General features: G+C 36.2%; 1 protein-coding gene across 2 annotated transcripts in view; it reads right to left on the reverse strand.

Annotated features, from left to right (window-relative positions):
* Positions 1–590: 590 nt before the first annotated feature.
* Positions 591–16,914, reverse strand: part of PNISR (PNN interacting serine and arginine rich protein) — a 31,161-nt gene continuing 14,837 nt past the window's right edge. The window contains exons 3-12 of one of the 2 annotated variants that reach the window (XM_054821686.1): positions 15,976–16,161; positions 12,801–13,024; positions 10,949–11,135; positions 10,496–10,686; positions 9,738–9,875; positions 8,601–8,700; positions 7,839–7,892; positions 6,384–6,554; positions 2,855–3,953; positions 591–2,606 (exon numbers count right to left, since the gene is read on the reverse strand). In XM_054821686.1, the coding sequence (XP_054677661.1) occupies positions 2,576–2,606; positions 2,855–3,953; positions 6,384–6,554; positions 7,839–7,892; positions 8,601–8,700; positions 9,738–9,875; positions 10,496–10,686; positions 10,949–11,135; positions 12,801–13,024; positions 15,976–16,161 (2,381 nt within the window). In that variant the 3' untranslated portion in view covers positions 591–2,575. Of the gene's footprint in view, positions 2,607–2,854; positions 3,957–6,383; positions 6,555–7,838; positions 7,893–8,600; positions 8,701–9,737; positions 9,876–10,495; positions 10,687–10,948; positions 11,136–12,800; positions 13,025–15,975; positions 16,162–16,914 lie in introns of both variants that reach the window. The other variant, XM_054821685.1, reaches the window with a different exon arrangement.

Here is a 16,914-nt window from a genome sequence, read left to right on the forward strand (position 1 = left end):
GTGTGTAGTTGCTCAGTCTTCAAAGTTACTATATTTTACCCAACTATTCTTGTTTGGCCTATCCATGGCTGCAGCCGGTTCCTGTTCTTGGATGGCATAATGGGTGCCTTGGGATACATACTCACATTGGTTTTGTTGTCATCATCTTCAAAACAGTATTTGCATGGAAACCACTTTTCACTTGATTCCACACTATCCCTTATTTATAAAAAATAATTTTTCAAAGGAACTGCCTCAGAGTTGCTGCATGACATCCACAATTGTCTTGTTCTCCTACAGTGCACAAGTACTGATATACTTTCAAGTGTTTATTTAAAAATGTAAAAGAATAGAACAACCAAATTGAGAGTTTTCCAAAATGATACGTTCCCATTTTTGTATATATTTGCACGTTTTAATTTAAGACCGCTTCAGATGTATGGAATTAAGGACTGGATGTTATTTTAGCCTTTACCATGAAAAACATTCATAAGGCAGTTACTAAAACAGGAAGAAGCCTAATGTCTGTGAAGCTGACATAGAACCGATGTATTTTTAATTACTGATGTGCTGAGTGTGCTGTTTAGTAAGATTTCTGAAACAGTTAAATACAGAGATTGTATGCTCTTTTTATTGGCATACAGTCACTACCCATATAAGTGCATTTGTGTCAAAAAAATAATTTTCATATTTACAGGAAGTGACAGAATTCCAGTTGTTGGCAGAGTATATAAAGCTTTTCATACACAATCTTTTTTTATTATTAGACAGAGAATATAAAATCTGAACTGAAAAAAATCAAATTCAATGCATCATGGAAACTGTATTCCTCAATAGCTTTTCTTAAACTTAATTTTCTTTTCTTTCTCTCTCTCTCTCTCCCAAGACATCCTTCTAAGACATCTGAAGTGTTATGGTACCTACTCTTCAAAACGTCCTCACTTTTACCAAGAGCCAGTAGCGTACTCACGGTGGATCAATACATCATTACTTATATCCATACCAATGCAAGCAGAATTCGTGTGTTGCAAATTATACTTTATTTCACTAAGAGGTATGACTGCTTACTCTATGTAAAAGGATTGAATTGGGGGTGGTGGTGTTATTTATAACTGATTAACTAATTATTTCTCTGTAACAGTGTTTTGATAAACATGCATGTATTTGCCAGCCATTAGCTTGCTTAATAACTGTAGAGTTAAAATGTGAATCTTTGCACTGAAGCAGTTTACTTCTGCATCTAATTTATGAAAAAAATTACATCGGCAAAAACGCTACATAGCTGAATTCTAATTTTAGTTAAATGGATTAATCTGTTCATGAAGACATGCTTTGCAAGTTGCCTGTACTAGTATGTTTTTTCTTAGAAGATAGAGCCATCAAAGAGATCTTACTTTGATGTTAAGCCTTTTATCTTTTTCACAACTGGTATCATAGCAGACCTTCTAGGCACAGAACTCCAATCTTTTCCTGAATTAATGTTCTTCTGTAACAGTCACCAGCCTAGGGTTGTGTATTGTTGTTTTTTTAACTAGTATTATTTCACATTCTTATTACTAACAGTAATAGTTTGTTTCCTAAAGAAGAAGGTAATCAGTGACCTCTTTCACTTTATGGTGATATTAATACCAAAAATTTAGTTATGTTGCTGTCTAATCAATGTATTAGCTTTACAGGAATCACAAGTCTCATAACACTAACAAAAATAACCAGCTTTAATGTTTACTATACATTTAATGCATGTGCCAAAATGTGAAGTTAACCTATTATCAGTTTTCTAATGTGTACTGAGTGCCATTTATAAATATATTCCATAAAAACATCTAAAATACTGAGTCTTGTTCCTGTAATATCCCTGAATGTCCAGAAAGTTCTCTCTGAAAACTGGGTGAGGAATATAGTTCCAGAGCTCAACACTGTCACACAAGACCAGTTAGTCGCACATACTCCTGATGGGGTTCAATCTGTTTAAGTATAGCTTGTATTACAGTGACCCATATTTTACACACACAGCATATATTACTTGCTAGTCCAAATAAAAAGGATATTAAAAATCTATTACACATGTCTAAAGAAAAAATATGATGTCTTTTCTTTGTTCTTCCACACACCCCCAATAGATAATCTCATCAGGTCCACGGATTACATACTTTGACAACTGTTTTATGTTAAAATCTTTTTCAAGTACTTTAAAAATTTGTTATACCAAAAAAAGCTGCCTTTTTTTTTTTAAAAAAAAAAAGTACTTTCTACAATTTAACACAAAATTCAGGTGCAAGAATTTTAAACAAAAAATGAACTAAAGAGCTTTATTGACATCACAGTACATTCAATAGTAATTTTAAGAACATTACAGCTGAAAGAGAATGGCATGTTTTATATTCTTAATAAGCACTACTGTTCTTGAAAAAATGTAATACAAAGAAATCCTATTAGGTATTTAATTCTGAGCAGCATTTGGAAAAAATACACCTATTTACAGATAAAAAAAGGATTCTGGTTTCACCTACATAGCCACAATGTGCCTCTATAATGAGACAAGCCTTTTATAACTCATGGAATTTTTAAACGTCATAGCACTGGTGCCATAAATTCCTCAGCGTTTACGACGAAGAGGAGTTGTTGATCTGAAAAATAAAGGAAAAGGGGAAAAAAGTTAATTGGAAAAAATAAAAGACCCCCAAACCCACACACACTTTAGGCTTAGTAATTAATAGTTTTAAAAGATTTTCCAAAGTTACTTTTGCCTAAGACAAAAAATTTAATAAATACCATACTTTATTTAAAAAAAAGTTCATATGCCGTACACATGAAGACGAATAGCAAAAAATAATAAAAAAAAAAAGTCAGACAAAATACTTTAAAAGTATACTACCTTGATCGTGACTTAGACTTGTGTTTGCGGCTTGCCTTCTTACCAGACCTTTGAGATTTCTCCATGGAGCATGACCGAATATGCTTCGATTTCTTAGCCTTCTTTTCTTTACTACTTCCTGGTGATTCAGAACTACTCCTTGCACTAGATTCGGAGCCTGATCGTTTTCTGCTATCTTTGGTAGAAATTTTTTTGCTTTCTTGTCTGGAATCCTGTCTTATTATTTTCACACATATTGAATCACTGCGAGAGAAAGTTCTTTCGCTGTCTCTTTTTCTCTTTAATCTATTGTCATCGTGATTGCCAGCCTTGCTTTCTTTTTCCTCTTTTTTGGGCTTATCTTTTCTTTTTTCCTGATCTCTCTCCCTTTCTCTGTTTTTTTTTCTGTCTTTATCTACACCTCCGCCCTGCTCCTTCTTCCTTTCTTGATCTTTACCCTCACTTTTATGTTTGTGCCTATTTCCAGTAGGGCTTCTACGCTGGTCTTCAGTTTTACGCCTATCCCTGCTTCTGCTGCGGCTCGCACGGTTAGCTCGCCTGTCTCTTGAACGGCTGCTACTTCTACGTCGATCCCAGCTTCTCTCTCGAGAAGGACTCCGATTTCTTCGCCTCTCTCCCCTTTCAGCACTGCGATTTCTACTAGATCTTCTCCTTTCCCTTATTTTCTCCCTGCTCCTACTCCTCTCTCTCCTATTTCTGTGGGAGTAACTCCTGCTTCTGCTGCGCCTAATTTTATGTGAAGGCGTCCTACTGCGACTGTGTCTCTTCTTCCTTTTAGGAGAGGAAGAAGGTGAAGAGCTGCGACTACTACCTGAGCTCGTGCTATACGATGAACTAGATACAGTGCTGCTACTGCTACTGCTTCTGCTATTGCTGCTAGTGCTGCCACTGCTAGAGCTTCTTGACCCGCTCCTTCCTGTCCTTTCTTTACCCTCTTTTTTGAGTTCTATATCGGGTGCAATTGCATTTGGAGATCTTTTCTTTTCATGAACCATATCTGCTTCAATTTCTTTTGCCTCCTGTGATGCCGAGTTACTGTTTTGTTCTTTGTTGATAAATTCATTCATCTCTTTTGAAACTTTTTCATTTTGTAGCTTTTCTTCTGAGGCAAAAAAAAAATACAAAAGAAAAATGCAATTAATTTGAGTAATATGTCACAAATTTCCATATTGTGACTTCTGGCAAAAATCACATTTCCAAATGCTTTTCATAATTCTTATAATTAATACACTGTCTGCCATCATAGCAACTATGTACCAAACAACTTATTATTTTTTTATAACTCCAGAAAAGTTGTCCTCCTGGTTTAGAAGAGCGCACAACCCAGACACTTTTACAAGTCCTTGATGTTATTTCATGCTTCAGTGGTTTAAGACAAAGTTCTCAGATGAATATCCTAGAGCACCAGAGCTCCCAAATTCATCTACACACACATACTTTTTCCTCCTGCAACCTTTCTACACACCCGGTTCTCCCCTTCTCCTTCCTGCTACACTCCTCCAGCAGTACCTACACTTCCTTATGGCATTTTCCAAGGATAAATTAGATTAGTCCTACATGCTAACTAGGACAAGCAATTTACATTTGTCCTTGTTTTCAACAGGTGTTATAGCCAATGAATTCCAAGGAAGGGAGGAATAGCGTAAAAAGGAGACTTATAGATAATTATTTGCTTAAGACAGCTCAAAAATGAAGACCACAGCATTTAATACAGATAGATGGTGAAGCTCTTCCAGAGCAAAAAGTTAATGTCAGCTGAGATCATATGTAAGCTCGGTAGTCAACAAATACTATAAATGTGGTAAGAAGACAACAGAAGAATTAAAAATACATTTCTTGAAAGTAACATAATGAGTATCAGACCAAGATCTTCTTATAGCAAATGAAGAAATTCAGACCCTCAGAGCATCTTCCAGAAGTTTCCAACTTTAAAGAAGTTTTACTAATTTCTATTCAAGCTAGGATTCTTTGCATCACTGGCCAAGTTTATCTCCCCTCCCCATTTTTAATTGAATCCAGAAAAAATAACTGACATACACTATTTTTAGCCAAAATTGGTCTTTTGATGTGGGCCATCAGTTCCTGAATTCACTTAAGGAATAAAACTGCATCAGGAAACCCAGAGTGCTCCAAATGGCAACCAATGGCCAAATGTAACCTAGAAAACAATTCCATCCGGTCCCCCAGTTATTAGGTAATACAGGCAGAAGCCACGTCTCCTATCTTAGAAGATGCTGTATGGTATATTAGAAATCATCTGCCTTTCCCAAACACTGCTACAAATGAGATCCTACGTTTAGTATTCTTCAGATGTATAGAATCAGCTTCTTTACTCTAGATTTCTATTTCTGTTAATAGCCCCATGGAGATGTCCCTAAACTGGCATCTGGCCTCTTGCACTAGGAAGACAGAGGTCATAGGCCACCATTCGGCCACTCTCCATATGGCTATCCTTTTACGCATAAATCTTAAAAGACATTCAAGAGAGAGACAATATTAAGGAAACTAAAAGTTTAGCTAGTTCAGCCTTTTATTAAGGGATCCATATGTCTTATTTCTAGGCCTTTAAAATAAGAAGTAAAAGGAGGAAATCATCCATCTCGAAATAAGAAAAAAGTATGCTATCATAACAGTACTTTCTTTTTCCTCCAGCTTATGAACTCAGATCACAACTTCTTACCATTGTATTCATCTGTTGATCTTGACTGCTCTTCAGCAGTGCAAGGTGTCCATGATACCCTTTTGACCTACATTATTGCTACAAAAGGACAAACCTTACCTCGTATGGAGAAGCAGGAGTAAATCACAGATTTTTTTTTTTTTTTTTTTTTTTTTAAATCAAGCCTGCCACCTTCTCAGAAGCTAAGTGTGAAGTGACAGGGGTCAATAATCTTTGCCCGGTATTAGGTATAAAAATACAGTTATGAAGATGCAGCATGTGGAAACAAACCTCAACTGCAACTAAGAACAGCGAGGTCTCAGCCTCCCACTGTACATTCTGAAAGGTGCGCTGCACAAAATTATGTAACAGAAAAGCAAGTTTTTCAGATGACGTGAAGTGTGCTTCATATCCTTAAGAGTATACAACTTTAAGGAATCAAGTTTATATAAACTGCAGTCTGGTGCAGAAAGGTGAAATCTATCCCCCAATCACAGCTGAGATGCATTTTTTAAAAAATTATTACTGTTATACACACATACACATTTTTATAAAGCAATATTATTATTTATGTAGTACAATATCTATAACATATAGATACATATGCACCATGTCTGCTCTTTTAACACTGAAGTAGAATAGTTTATGGAAAACAGTACATGGATTTTTTTCTTATTAGAAAGAAAAGCAGCAAACCCCATTTTGATCAAGTAGCTCAAACATCTTTTTTGTTAAAATTAAAGAAAATTATTTCTAAATTTGGCTTCATATGTTTCGGCTTAAAATGTGTTTTCTCTCCCACCAATTTACATATACGAAGTAGTAAACTCCATATACAACAGCATAGTAAGAAGACATTATATGATTTACCTTCTAGCTGTTTTTCTAGTAGTAGTTGCTGTTCCCTCTCTTTTCTCCAAAACGCTTCCTGTTTTTGCCTGATTCTGTGTCGCAATTCCTCATCATCAGTATCAGATGATTCAGAGCCTCTGTCACTCCTCTCATCTTCACTGTCTCCTGATCCATAACCACCCAGTCCACCTGCGTGCATAAAGTCCAGTCTATCACGAGGAAAGATTAAGCTTTGTTCTTAATATTTCTGTGGGGCAAAGAGGAGAGTAACATTGCCCTTCCTTCACTTCCTCTTCTCTGAAGAAGTCACTTTATTCTGGTAAGTGCCAATGTTGTTTGACTGGTGTGATCAAGGCCCCCATATCTGCATTGATGCTCACTGTCTGGTTCTACTCCTTCTGGAACAGCTCGTCTATTTTCGGCAAGCAACCACTGTGATCACGGTACTTTTTCCATTGTATGGAAGGGCAAAAAAAGCTCCCTGCGGAGATCATGACAATGCCTGCCTCTGTATCAGCAACTGGACAGAAAATGCCTGGGACCTTCCCTAGAAGACATCTCTGAAATGACTTCAGCCGCCTCCGTAGTCCAAGGCTATAGAAATTCTGAATGCCATATCAATTTTTTTCTATATTGATTTAGAAAACACTGCACTTTGACAGGTACGGAGATGGAACGCAAATGGACATTCTTCTCTCCTAGAGATATTAGTAACTACTGGACTGATAAGAAAGATAAAGTTAATTTAAACATCTGTCATGGAGATATTTTACTTTCTTTCAGTCTGAGGTTCTTATGATCTATATTTATTGAGTTAGTTTTAAAACATGTGAATACTTGTGATGATAACATTCAATCTAATTCATCAGAATTCCATGTAACAAACACGTAACTGATCACTGACACTGCTGTAGTATGTTTCAGATGATAAAAAGCACGTTGGGAAAGATCTTTTGCTGTTGTGTCTCAAGCTGGAATTTCAATCTTGTGTTGTTTCTGGTAATACATGATATGGGAGCCTCTGTGCTTATGTGGCTTTTCAATAAAATAATAATATAGTATTTTTATTTCTAGACTTTCACATTTCTATCAACCTTCCCTTCTTGTTTGGATGGATCAAAATAGGAGAAAAATATAAACCAGTATTCCTCCCTTTGAAGACTGCAGTGTGCTTCTGAAACAATCATACTTTGAAAAGTAAATTTATCTAAAGCTTTTCTGTATTTTCAAAATTAGGGCAAGATTCTCATACACTAACTCACACTGACTAGTCCTTTACTCCAAAAACCATCCCACTTATATCAGTAGGATCACCTGTGGAACAAACAAAGGTGCTGATAATGATAAAGTCATCAGACAGTGACCCATACTGCTGGGCAATTCAAATCTAGTTTCAAAATGCAATTTCTAGAAATGCAAGGCAAGAGTGAAACTCCCCCTTTAAGCCCTCTCAAAAATAAGGAACATACTTACCGAGTCCAGTGAGGGAAGCCAGTGCACTGGACTGTGCCAGCTGTTTTGCAGGAGCTTTGTATCACATCAACAACAGGAACAACATGTTAACACAAATAGCCACGATTTCATAGTCATGAGTCTATGGTATTGTTAAATCTACTACTATTGCTGTTCTTTGGAGGGAGAGAAGAAACATTAAAAACGCATCATCCATTTAAAACCACTTCTAGATTTTTCTGACCATGAAGATTTAGAATTTAACTGCATATTAATAGTGAACAGAAAAAAACAAATATATACTCATAAATCAGTTTCCAAGTTACAGCATCTGCACATAATTTTCAAGTTTCAATAGTTACATATTTAGATTAACTCATTTATGTTAAAAAAATCTGTTATGTAAGTCAATACATGTTAATAGTGAAAGCAAATGAAGTACTAATTGAGGACTCAAAGTTTGTCTCTTTTCACTTCTGAACAGCTAAGAACTTGAGATAAAGATGATAGCATTAAGAAACAGCTACAACTCAAGAGCCATTGACACACAAGTACCATTTTAACTAAAATGAATTGTATGAAAGAAATGGAATAACTGAAGTAACTCACGATACACTGCACAGGACAACAGTACATGATTACTGGATTTGAACTCTACCAAGTTGGATGCACTACACTGGAATTGTTCTCGGGGGATAGCTATGGAGGTTAAATGTTCTAGAGACATGCAAATATAGAATATTCACAGAAGAAACTAAAAAAACAAAACAAAACCCGGCATACCTTTAGTTGCTTTACGGTGAACATCTTTGGCCACATAATAAATTTCTTCATTTGTAACATCTAAGAGAATCTCTGTCAGCAGCATTTTTGTCATCATCATCTGAAGAAAATTGTATATACAATTAAAGGCCAAAACCTGTTAAATAAATGCTGCATTCCAATTATATCCATAGAGCTTCACTTTTTTTGATGGCTATGAAAATACTCTCTTGCACATTTTATTTAATGATTTCTTTCGACAGACATGACTGAAAAACCTAAGTCTGAAATTGTTTAAATTTGACCTGCTTCATAACCTTCAAGTTTGTATTTGACTATAAACTGTGTCCACATGTATTACACAGAGCTATCCAGGGCACTGATTCCTAATGTCAAAGATGATACAACAAATGAATATGTAGATCAGAATGTACTTAGACTGATCCCATCTATTCTTTTAAAAAATAAAAACCACATTTCTGTCTGGTTTACTGCCTCACTGACCCCAATCCTGCAAAAATCATCAGAGGTTACTTATGTAGGATTTTATTATTATATATCTACTACAAAAATTGAAATGTTGGTAGCTAGCTCTCCAAGCTGCTCAGTCTGTCCATGTGCTTTACAAAAATACATTCAAAGTTTTTAGAATTCAGGGCCTTCATTAAGAAGGTTTCTGTTGTACAATTAGCATACAACTATGATTTCAAAGTACGAAGTTTCTGCAGACACGGTGAAATTGCTGCTGGACTAGGACATGGGTTTCTAGTACTTCCTTGCAAGAATACATTTCGTCAATTCCCCTTCACAGGAACTGAGGCTGAAGCACAGATTTCAGACAGGTGCATTTAATCATTAAAAGTTTTCAGGAACTTGGTAAGTTAAGCCAAGCCATAGAATCAGTAACGATCAATGTAAAGATTACAGTCATTACATTCATTCACTACTGTGTTAAATATGAGTCATATAACCTATATATATCCTTGCCTATATGAGAAAGACAGCATTACAAAGAGACATGCAAATATAACCCGGCTTTACTGTATAATATGTACTATATCTCTACTGACAGTATCAGGCAGAGAAAAAGTGTTTTACTTTGCCTGAAAAATATGAGCAAACAAGTCAAATACTTAGTGAGAACTACATTATTAATACCATTTGATACTCCTTTTCTTCTTCTGTCATTTCTGGTTCACTTTGCTCCTCTTGAGGAGCTGGGGATGGACTCCTGCTGATTTTCCCAATGCTTACAGCTTCTGTGTTTTCAGCATCTTCATCTTCCTCATCACTGTCCTACAAGAACAGCATCATACATTTCAGGAAAAACTTAGATGTAAATCTCATTAGTTTCTATTTGTGATAGTCAAATTGATTTACTTCATACTGAAATCTGTATTACAGTTATCATAAAATGCTGCTTTTCTCCTTCCTAAAAAACATGCAGGTACCCCTCTACCCACACAAGATAAGTAAATACATAGTTGTCAGTTAGTTCACTGCCAGACAGGTACTCAGAACTGCAAACAAATGAGATAACTGCTACAGTGAAGGCAACGCAAGGCTTCCTAAACGGGCTCAATTTAGCAAATACAGGTATCTGAATTTGCTCAGCTACTGATTCAGAATTTAAACCTTCAAAGACTCTGTATTTTGGGAACATACATGAAAGAAAAAAAGCACAATTTCATCGTTGTTTCTTTGCTACTGCAGATCAAATAATATACTTTTACCTCTCAGACACTAACAACTTCAGAACACCAGCTAAATATCAACAAAGCAGCAGCTTAACTTTACTTTAAGCAACAGAAACAAAGAGATAATGAGGAATACAGAGTCTTGCTTTTGAAGAGACCAAAAAGTTGATACCTTTAAGGAAATACAAACCTGAGCAAAAAGCAAACCCTTCTACTTACAAATTTACTTTTCTGTGGTAACCGTGGGCCATCCCCTTCTTCAGCCTCCTCACTTTCCTTTTTTTCTTTTTTAGACATCTGTGAACGTTGCTGCTCCATCCTCTCTTTTTCCAATTTTTTCTGTTTTTCTCGTTCCATCTTTTCCAGGCCCTCACGAATCCAGGCAGGCAGAGTTCTACGCTTCACAGCATCTACATAAGCAAGGTTTACAGTTTTGTAAGATGAAAAAAACCCTCCCCCCAAAAAAGGAAAAAAACCCACAACAAAGCAGCAAACCCTCCACCCCAATCCAAACAGGCCACATATCTGACCATGGGGAAAAAAAACATTTATAATAGCATTATCTTTCCCCCATTTTTTACTTTATTAAAAAAAAAAGTCTCCAAATTTTGCAGTTCTTTTTAAAACACATCTTTTATGTTTTTTTTTCATTAAGGAGTGGTTAACATGTACCAATCTGTGGAGGTTCCTGCTTCACAGGCATCGCAAGAGGTGAACGCTGTCGATCTCTGAATGAGGGTCTTTCCCTTCGATTTTGAGGAGGTGCAGGAGGTGCTGGTGGACCTGGCGGCCCTGGTGGTCCTGGCTGCCAATAAGGTGGATGAAATCCACCTTGAGGTGGACCAAAAGCAGCCCCATGCTGAAAGAGTAATGCAGTTTATTTTTCTTCACATGTAACACTAAATACAGCATGTGCGCAAGTCGGTCAACAGAAATCCATGCAAGTAGGAATCCACGATTTCTAGGCTACTGAGATCTCTCAATCTCTTTTTCTGTGGTCCCCAAGAAACAAGTTTTCTTTAAATATTTAATGAGTAAACTTAGATTTAAGCAGGGGTACTAAAGAAGCTGAAAGGGCTTTGACCAATCTCCTTTCATATTGTGCTAAACATTAAGCCCTATAATCACCATCCATTTCCAGCAGTTCCTTGCCAGCTTATCATCAGAGCATGCAGTTAAATGAAGAGTATACAAAATTAAGGTTTAAAAGTCTAGCTATGTAAGCAGTCTTTCCTTGTAACTACAACACAAGGACAAAAATGATAAGTTCAAGCTTTTATTACAAGAGAATCTTGCCCTGTGCGCTTTCCAGTAATCATTCAAGGATGTTACTAGTATGGCTGATTAAAATATTAAATGCATAAATATGCAAGTTTAGTACAGACCCTGGGCTCTGAGCAAGCTGTATACAATCCAAAAGTCACGTCTTGAGGCATACATTAGGGGGTTTTTGGTTTAATACTTGGTGCTCAGAAATCCTAACGAAACTATTTAAGAGGAGAGCATTTAGGAAGAAAGTTACAGCATCAAATATTTTGTTATTATATTCTATGGACTATTTAAGTCACCAGTGCTAGAAGCACTCTACCACTACAATTTCAGGTCAAGCATCCCTCTGTTATTCCCTGCAAAACAAGTTTTCTGTAGTATTTAGAGAAATTAATTTTAAGAGTTGGTCCCACAATAGTAAACAAAGAAAATTATAATAAACTAGTGTATTTGAAAATTATTCGTTCACTTCCTAACAATACTGCTGAACAAGAGAATTTAATAACAGAGAAAAGTAGGCCAGAAGACAGAAGTACATTTCTGCCTGTCTTCCCTTGGGTTTGTTTGTGAACAGGAGGTAGGTGTTTAACAGATACAGTTTGTCATTTATATCAAGAGTTTTGAAAGAAAAATACTGAAAATAGGGGAAATATCCAAAACTTCTATGTGTTTAAACATTTATGCAATGCCCCCTGCTATTATTAATGCTAAAACCACCTACAGATTTATTATGCTATGCAACTTCTATGCCAGAAGGAAGAAAAAATTGGATGTGGACTTTTTAGAAATACCATTGTTTATTCAAAGCATCACAGTAGATAGATATGGAAAGGATCAATGGATCATCCAGTCTATCTCCCTGCAAATACAGGACTGTTCCCTATGATACATTATCTAGTGTATTTAAGTATATATTTCTGAACTTTATTTTTTTTCCTCCTCCTCTTTTTTTTAACCACAAAACTACATAAAGTTAATTTATATACTGGAACACAGTGATTCATTTTAATATTGCAGACAACAGCCATTTCTCATTACTAGTATAGAAAAAAAACCCTTTGGCCTCAGACCAGAACTGAAAACTCTAAAGTCTCTTCTGTAAAGTATTTGGTAAAAATGTATCTTAGCAGATAACAGATTCTGTAGATGTTTGTAGAACTGAAGAATGAAAGTCGCCGCTAGATGATATTAGAGGAACACATCCACGGAAGGGACTCTGCGCGTCTACAATATTAAAGCAACAAATATGTTTCACCTGATAGTCAAACTGGTTCACTGGCCCCATTGCAAAGTTATCGGGAGGTCCCCCAAAGTTGTGATTGTTCTGGTTAAATATATGCCTGTTGTCAGGAGCAAATTCCCCACTGTCCTGACTGTTGCTGTCTTCAGATGGAGGAACAATTTCCATTTGACCTGGGGTTGGAGCCATCCACTGCTGATCTGGAGGTGGGTGAGGGGGTTGGTGAGGCATTCCCCATTCTGTTCAGGATTTAGAATACAGTTCAATACCAAGTTAGTACGATCTATATGAGTCACCAATCACTCAAAGTTCTATTCATCACAAGGTTCCTCAAAGCAACACAGATGATAAAGTTACAAAGAATCATCAATCTACAGACTGTATCATACTATCCCAATAATTTCTTCAACGAAATGAAGGAAATACAAATAGCTGTAGCTGAACTAGAACACAGAGGGGACAGAACTGGATGGACAAAGACACACTGTAAATTTGTTTTTATAAATTTCCAGTGATATTGAGTCCACTGTAGCACTTACAAATTGTGCAAACTGTTAAAGAACTGCTCCTGCTTCTCTATGTTGTTTCAACTTTCAAAGTAATGAGCTATTTTATTCCTTTGTATAATACACTTAAAAGACCTATTATGGAAAGCAAATGGTTTTGTGAGCAGCAGAACCACTGAAGCCTGCTTTACAAAGTCTTGTATCTTGATAATGGATGATTCCCTGGATTCTCCAATGTCTAGCAGAGGTCCCAGCATAAGCTACAATTAGCTAACAGAGTGAAATGGGTTTAAGGAATGAATTAATAGCTCATGCAGCCATAAGCTTTGTCTTCTTAGGAAATCAGTCTAAAAATTATGTCAGCTATACAGATATTTATAGACTGTGACAGAAGTACCTTGTAACTTTCACCAGTAACAGAATTAATACCTAGCCTCTCAGCTTAACTCCTACCTTCCATCCAGTCCTTTTAATAATTCTTACCAGTTTTCTAATTTTTACTGTCCTTCCCATCTGCATAATAATTGGATCCATTACCGTAGCAACTAAAAAGGGTTAACATAGCTTTTCTACTTGGTTGTTCAAAGATTGTATCACTCCTTTCACTCTCACTGTCATCCTGGTAGGTCATGTTTAGCTGATTAATCAAATCTTTTTCCAAGTAGATACTCCTAAAGTATTCTACGGGACAAAATCCTTTATCCTTTAAGTACAGCTTACAAGAGATATTGTTCATAAATGTGTAACATTTGACACTATTTAAACACCCAGTTTACTTCAAGTCAAGCATACAACAGATGCTGTTTTTACTTGTGGAATATCAATGCCTTCAGACTTGTCTCCTAGTTACATACTTCATTTTCAGATTGCCATTGTGCCTTTTCATTAGTAGCGCGTAAAGGATTTTTGGATCCAAAAAGAAACTTGGAAGGATATGGGGAAAGATGAAGCTTTGTAGAAAGAGTAAATACATGAAGAGAACTTTGGCTATCCATGTATGCTATGATTTAGTTTTGTCTGCTTTGACTACCTTTACACATTAAGAATGGCATTGCCTAAATTAAGGGAAGCTGGGTCATATCTGCATCAGCATGGTCTTTACCAGTGTCTCCCCAAAAAACAGGAAAAGAGCATATTCTTTGAATGAGATACCCAATGATAATAAAATGCATTGGCACATTGTTTCCCAGTTACAAAAGGTTTTACGTTATTCTCACTCCTAGATCTAAGATGTTCTCCTGTTCTGCATTTTCTGGGTGAGCTTGGGCTCCTAATGTTTATAATGATCAGTGAAATGTCTTCCTCATTTTTACCATTCTGTGACTATTTGCAAAAAATACCACTTAAGACATGATTCTCTTTCACCTCACAGACGAAAAAGCATAGGAGGAAGAACTCACCACCACAGGATCATATGAAAAACAAAGCTGTCCAATACTGACATAGTATTTCCAGGAAAACCTCTAGTTACTATGCCGAAATACAGCTAGAATACACTCTATATATTGCCACATAGTAAAGTTAAAATTCTTACATGTGGCTACAGTAACTTATAGCCCAGGGCAGGTAGGTGAAACTTAAGTGAAACCTGATGGCTACCTCCCTTTTGTTAGGCACATGTAAGAACCACCAATGACATTTTAAGCCTACTTTTATTAAACATCGTACTGAGGCAAATTTGAATAGTCACAGTGAAAATCTGAGGCGTTTTTCTTTCAATCATTAACAGAATCAAGCATGGAGTGCAGTTTTCACTGAGACAACAGAAGGCACACATGCAGGCTTACTACTTTGGCTCACGCATTTCAAATTGCATTACAGTGTGGTGACATAACAGACCTTTCAGAAAACAACTTCAGAAAAATTCTTAGTAGAAAATACCCAATCTCTACCCCATGCTTATTGCCAGTGTTATTTTTTTGAAGTTTTAAAAAGAAAATGATCTTTTGGCCAAAACTGAAGTTTTGAGGAAGTTATCAAGGACTGAAAATAATTGATACTAACAGAAGCATTCAACCAACTTTTACAATAACTGAAAAATTATGCAGATGACAATCAGATACGTAAATCAAAAAGGCAAATGCTTAGCATATGAAACATGTAATTAAAACATATTTTACACACAGAATTTTGCTCATCTCCTCTTTCAAGATTTTAAGACACCTAAAGCCAGCATCTGCCAGTTACATTGTGAACTCATTCTACATGTCAAGATCATGCCAGAAGCAGGTATTACACTAAAGGAGAAGGCAACAGATGCTTTTTAATTCTGAGGCATCCTGTTGTCTTCTGTGCTGCTGTTCCTAGTGCAGTGGGATAAGCAACAAAACACCTAAGATGTAAGAGTAAGATCCAGGGAAATAAACATATAACTGCAATTTACACTATCTTTCTACAACATTCAGCAACAAATATTTTGCATATGTATATTAAAAAAACAATGTATGTATTTTATATAGAGATTACTGCGTTGCATTATCAGACCTTTGTGTCTATACTGTTACCCATTTTGTGGAACACCTGACTGGAAAGCAGCAGCTGTGATACTCAGTTGATTAGCTGATGCTACTGGCAGTTTTGCATCTTGAAACCTGAGGGACAGGGCATATTCACACCCAAAAATGTCTGACAAAAATAAAGTTTCGTTACATGAAAAGAAGAAAAGAATGGGAAGGAAAACAAACCTGGCTGCCACATTCTGTTGAAGTTGGGATCCCCCTGAAAATTATTATGGTTGTTTGGACCAGACTCTATTCCTGAAATATCCTGTCCGTTTGGCATCATTCCTTGTTGTTCCACTACACTCTGTTGCCCTGAGGCTTCTCGCTGAGCAATCCATGCTTGAGCTAATGCAGCCCAGTCAATCTGGCCTACAATAAGCAGAGGAAATTTAAAAGGTTAGTATTCACATGTCTGAAGTTTAACACTGTTTCTCAATTACATGTCTCATTGCTCAAGAGAAATGGACGTTTATCTTCAGCAAGTACCATGAGCACCATTAAAAATTATTTACAGTGTACAGTAAAATAAACTGAAAGCAAATGTCACTGTATATACTTGCTGAAGTAGTTTCTCTGCATATGTTCAAAATGCCATAAGACAGATTATTTTAGGTTCACATTAGCACTGAATGGGTGGTAGTAATACAGTTTTTTCATAAGTGAACTGATTTTGACATCGAAAAGAAATACATATAACCTTAAATTCTGAATTCATGAAGATTCAAGTGCAAGAAAGATACATAGCTAGAAAACTACATTTTGCAATGTATACTCTTTGTGTAACCCCTGATTTCTGGAATGGTATTTTACGTTACAGTTCTCTCCCCTCTTTTTTTCTTCTACCATTCCTATCAGTAACTAAATAAACTGCACTCTCAGATGAGGAGACTGGTATGTCTTCTGCTCATCAAGTCAGGAAATCTCTCCAGTGGAGTTACAGAAATTGAAGTGACAGAAAGCAGTGTAAAACCAGTGTGCCTGATCACTCTGCCCGAGTATTAAATATATACCTCCACTCCCTTTATCCATTTCTGTATTTCCCTTGATACTTTGGATTGTTGTCACCCCACTCTCAATTTAAGGTATATTATGTTCTACTGTTTAAAATTTGGGATTTTTTGG

The sequence above is a fragment of the Grus americana genome, chromosome 3 (genome assembly GCF_028858705.1).
Source record: "Grus americana isolate bGruAme1 chromosome 3, bGruAme1.mat, whole genome shotgun sequence".
NCBI classification, from domain to species: domain Eukaryota; kingdom Metazoa; phylum Chordata; class Aves; order Gruiformes; family Gruidae; genus Grus; species Grus americana.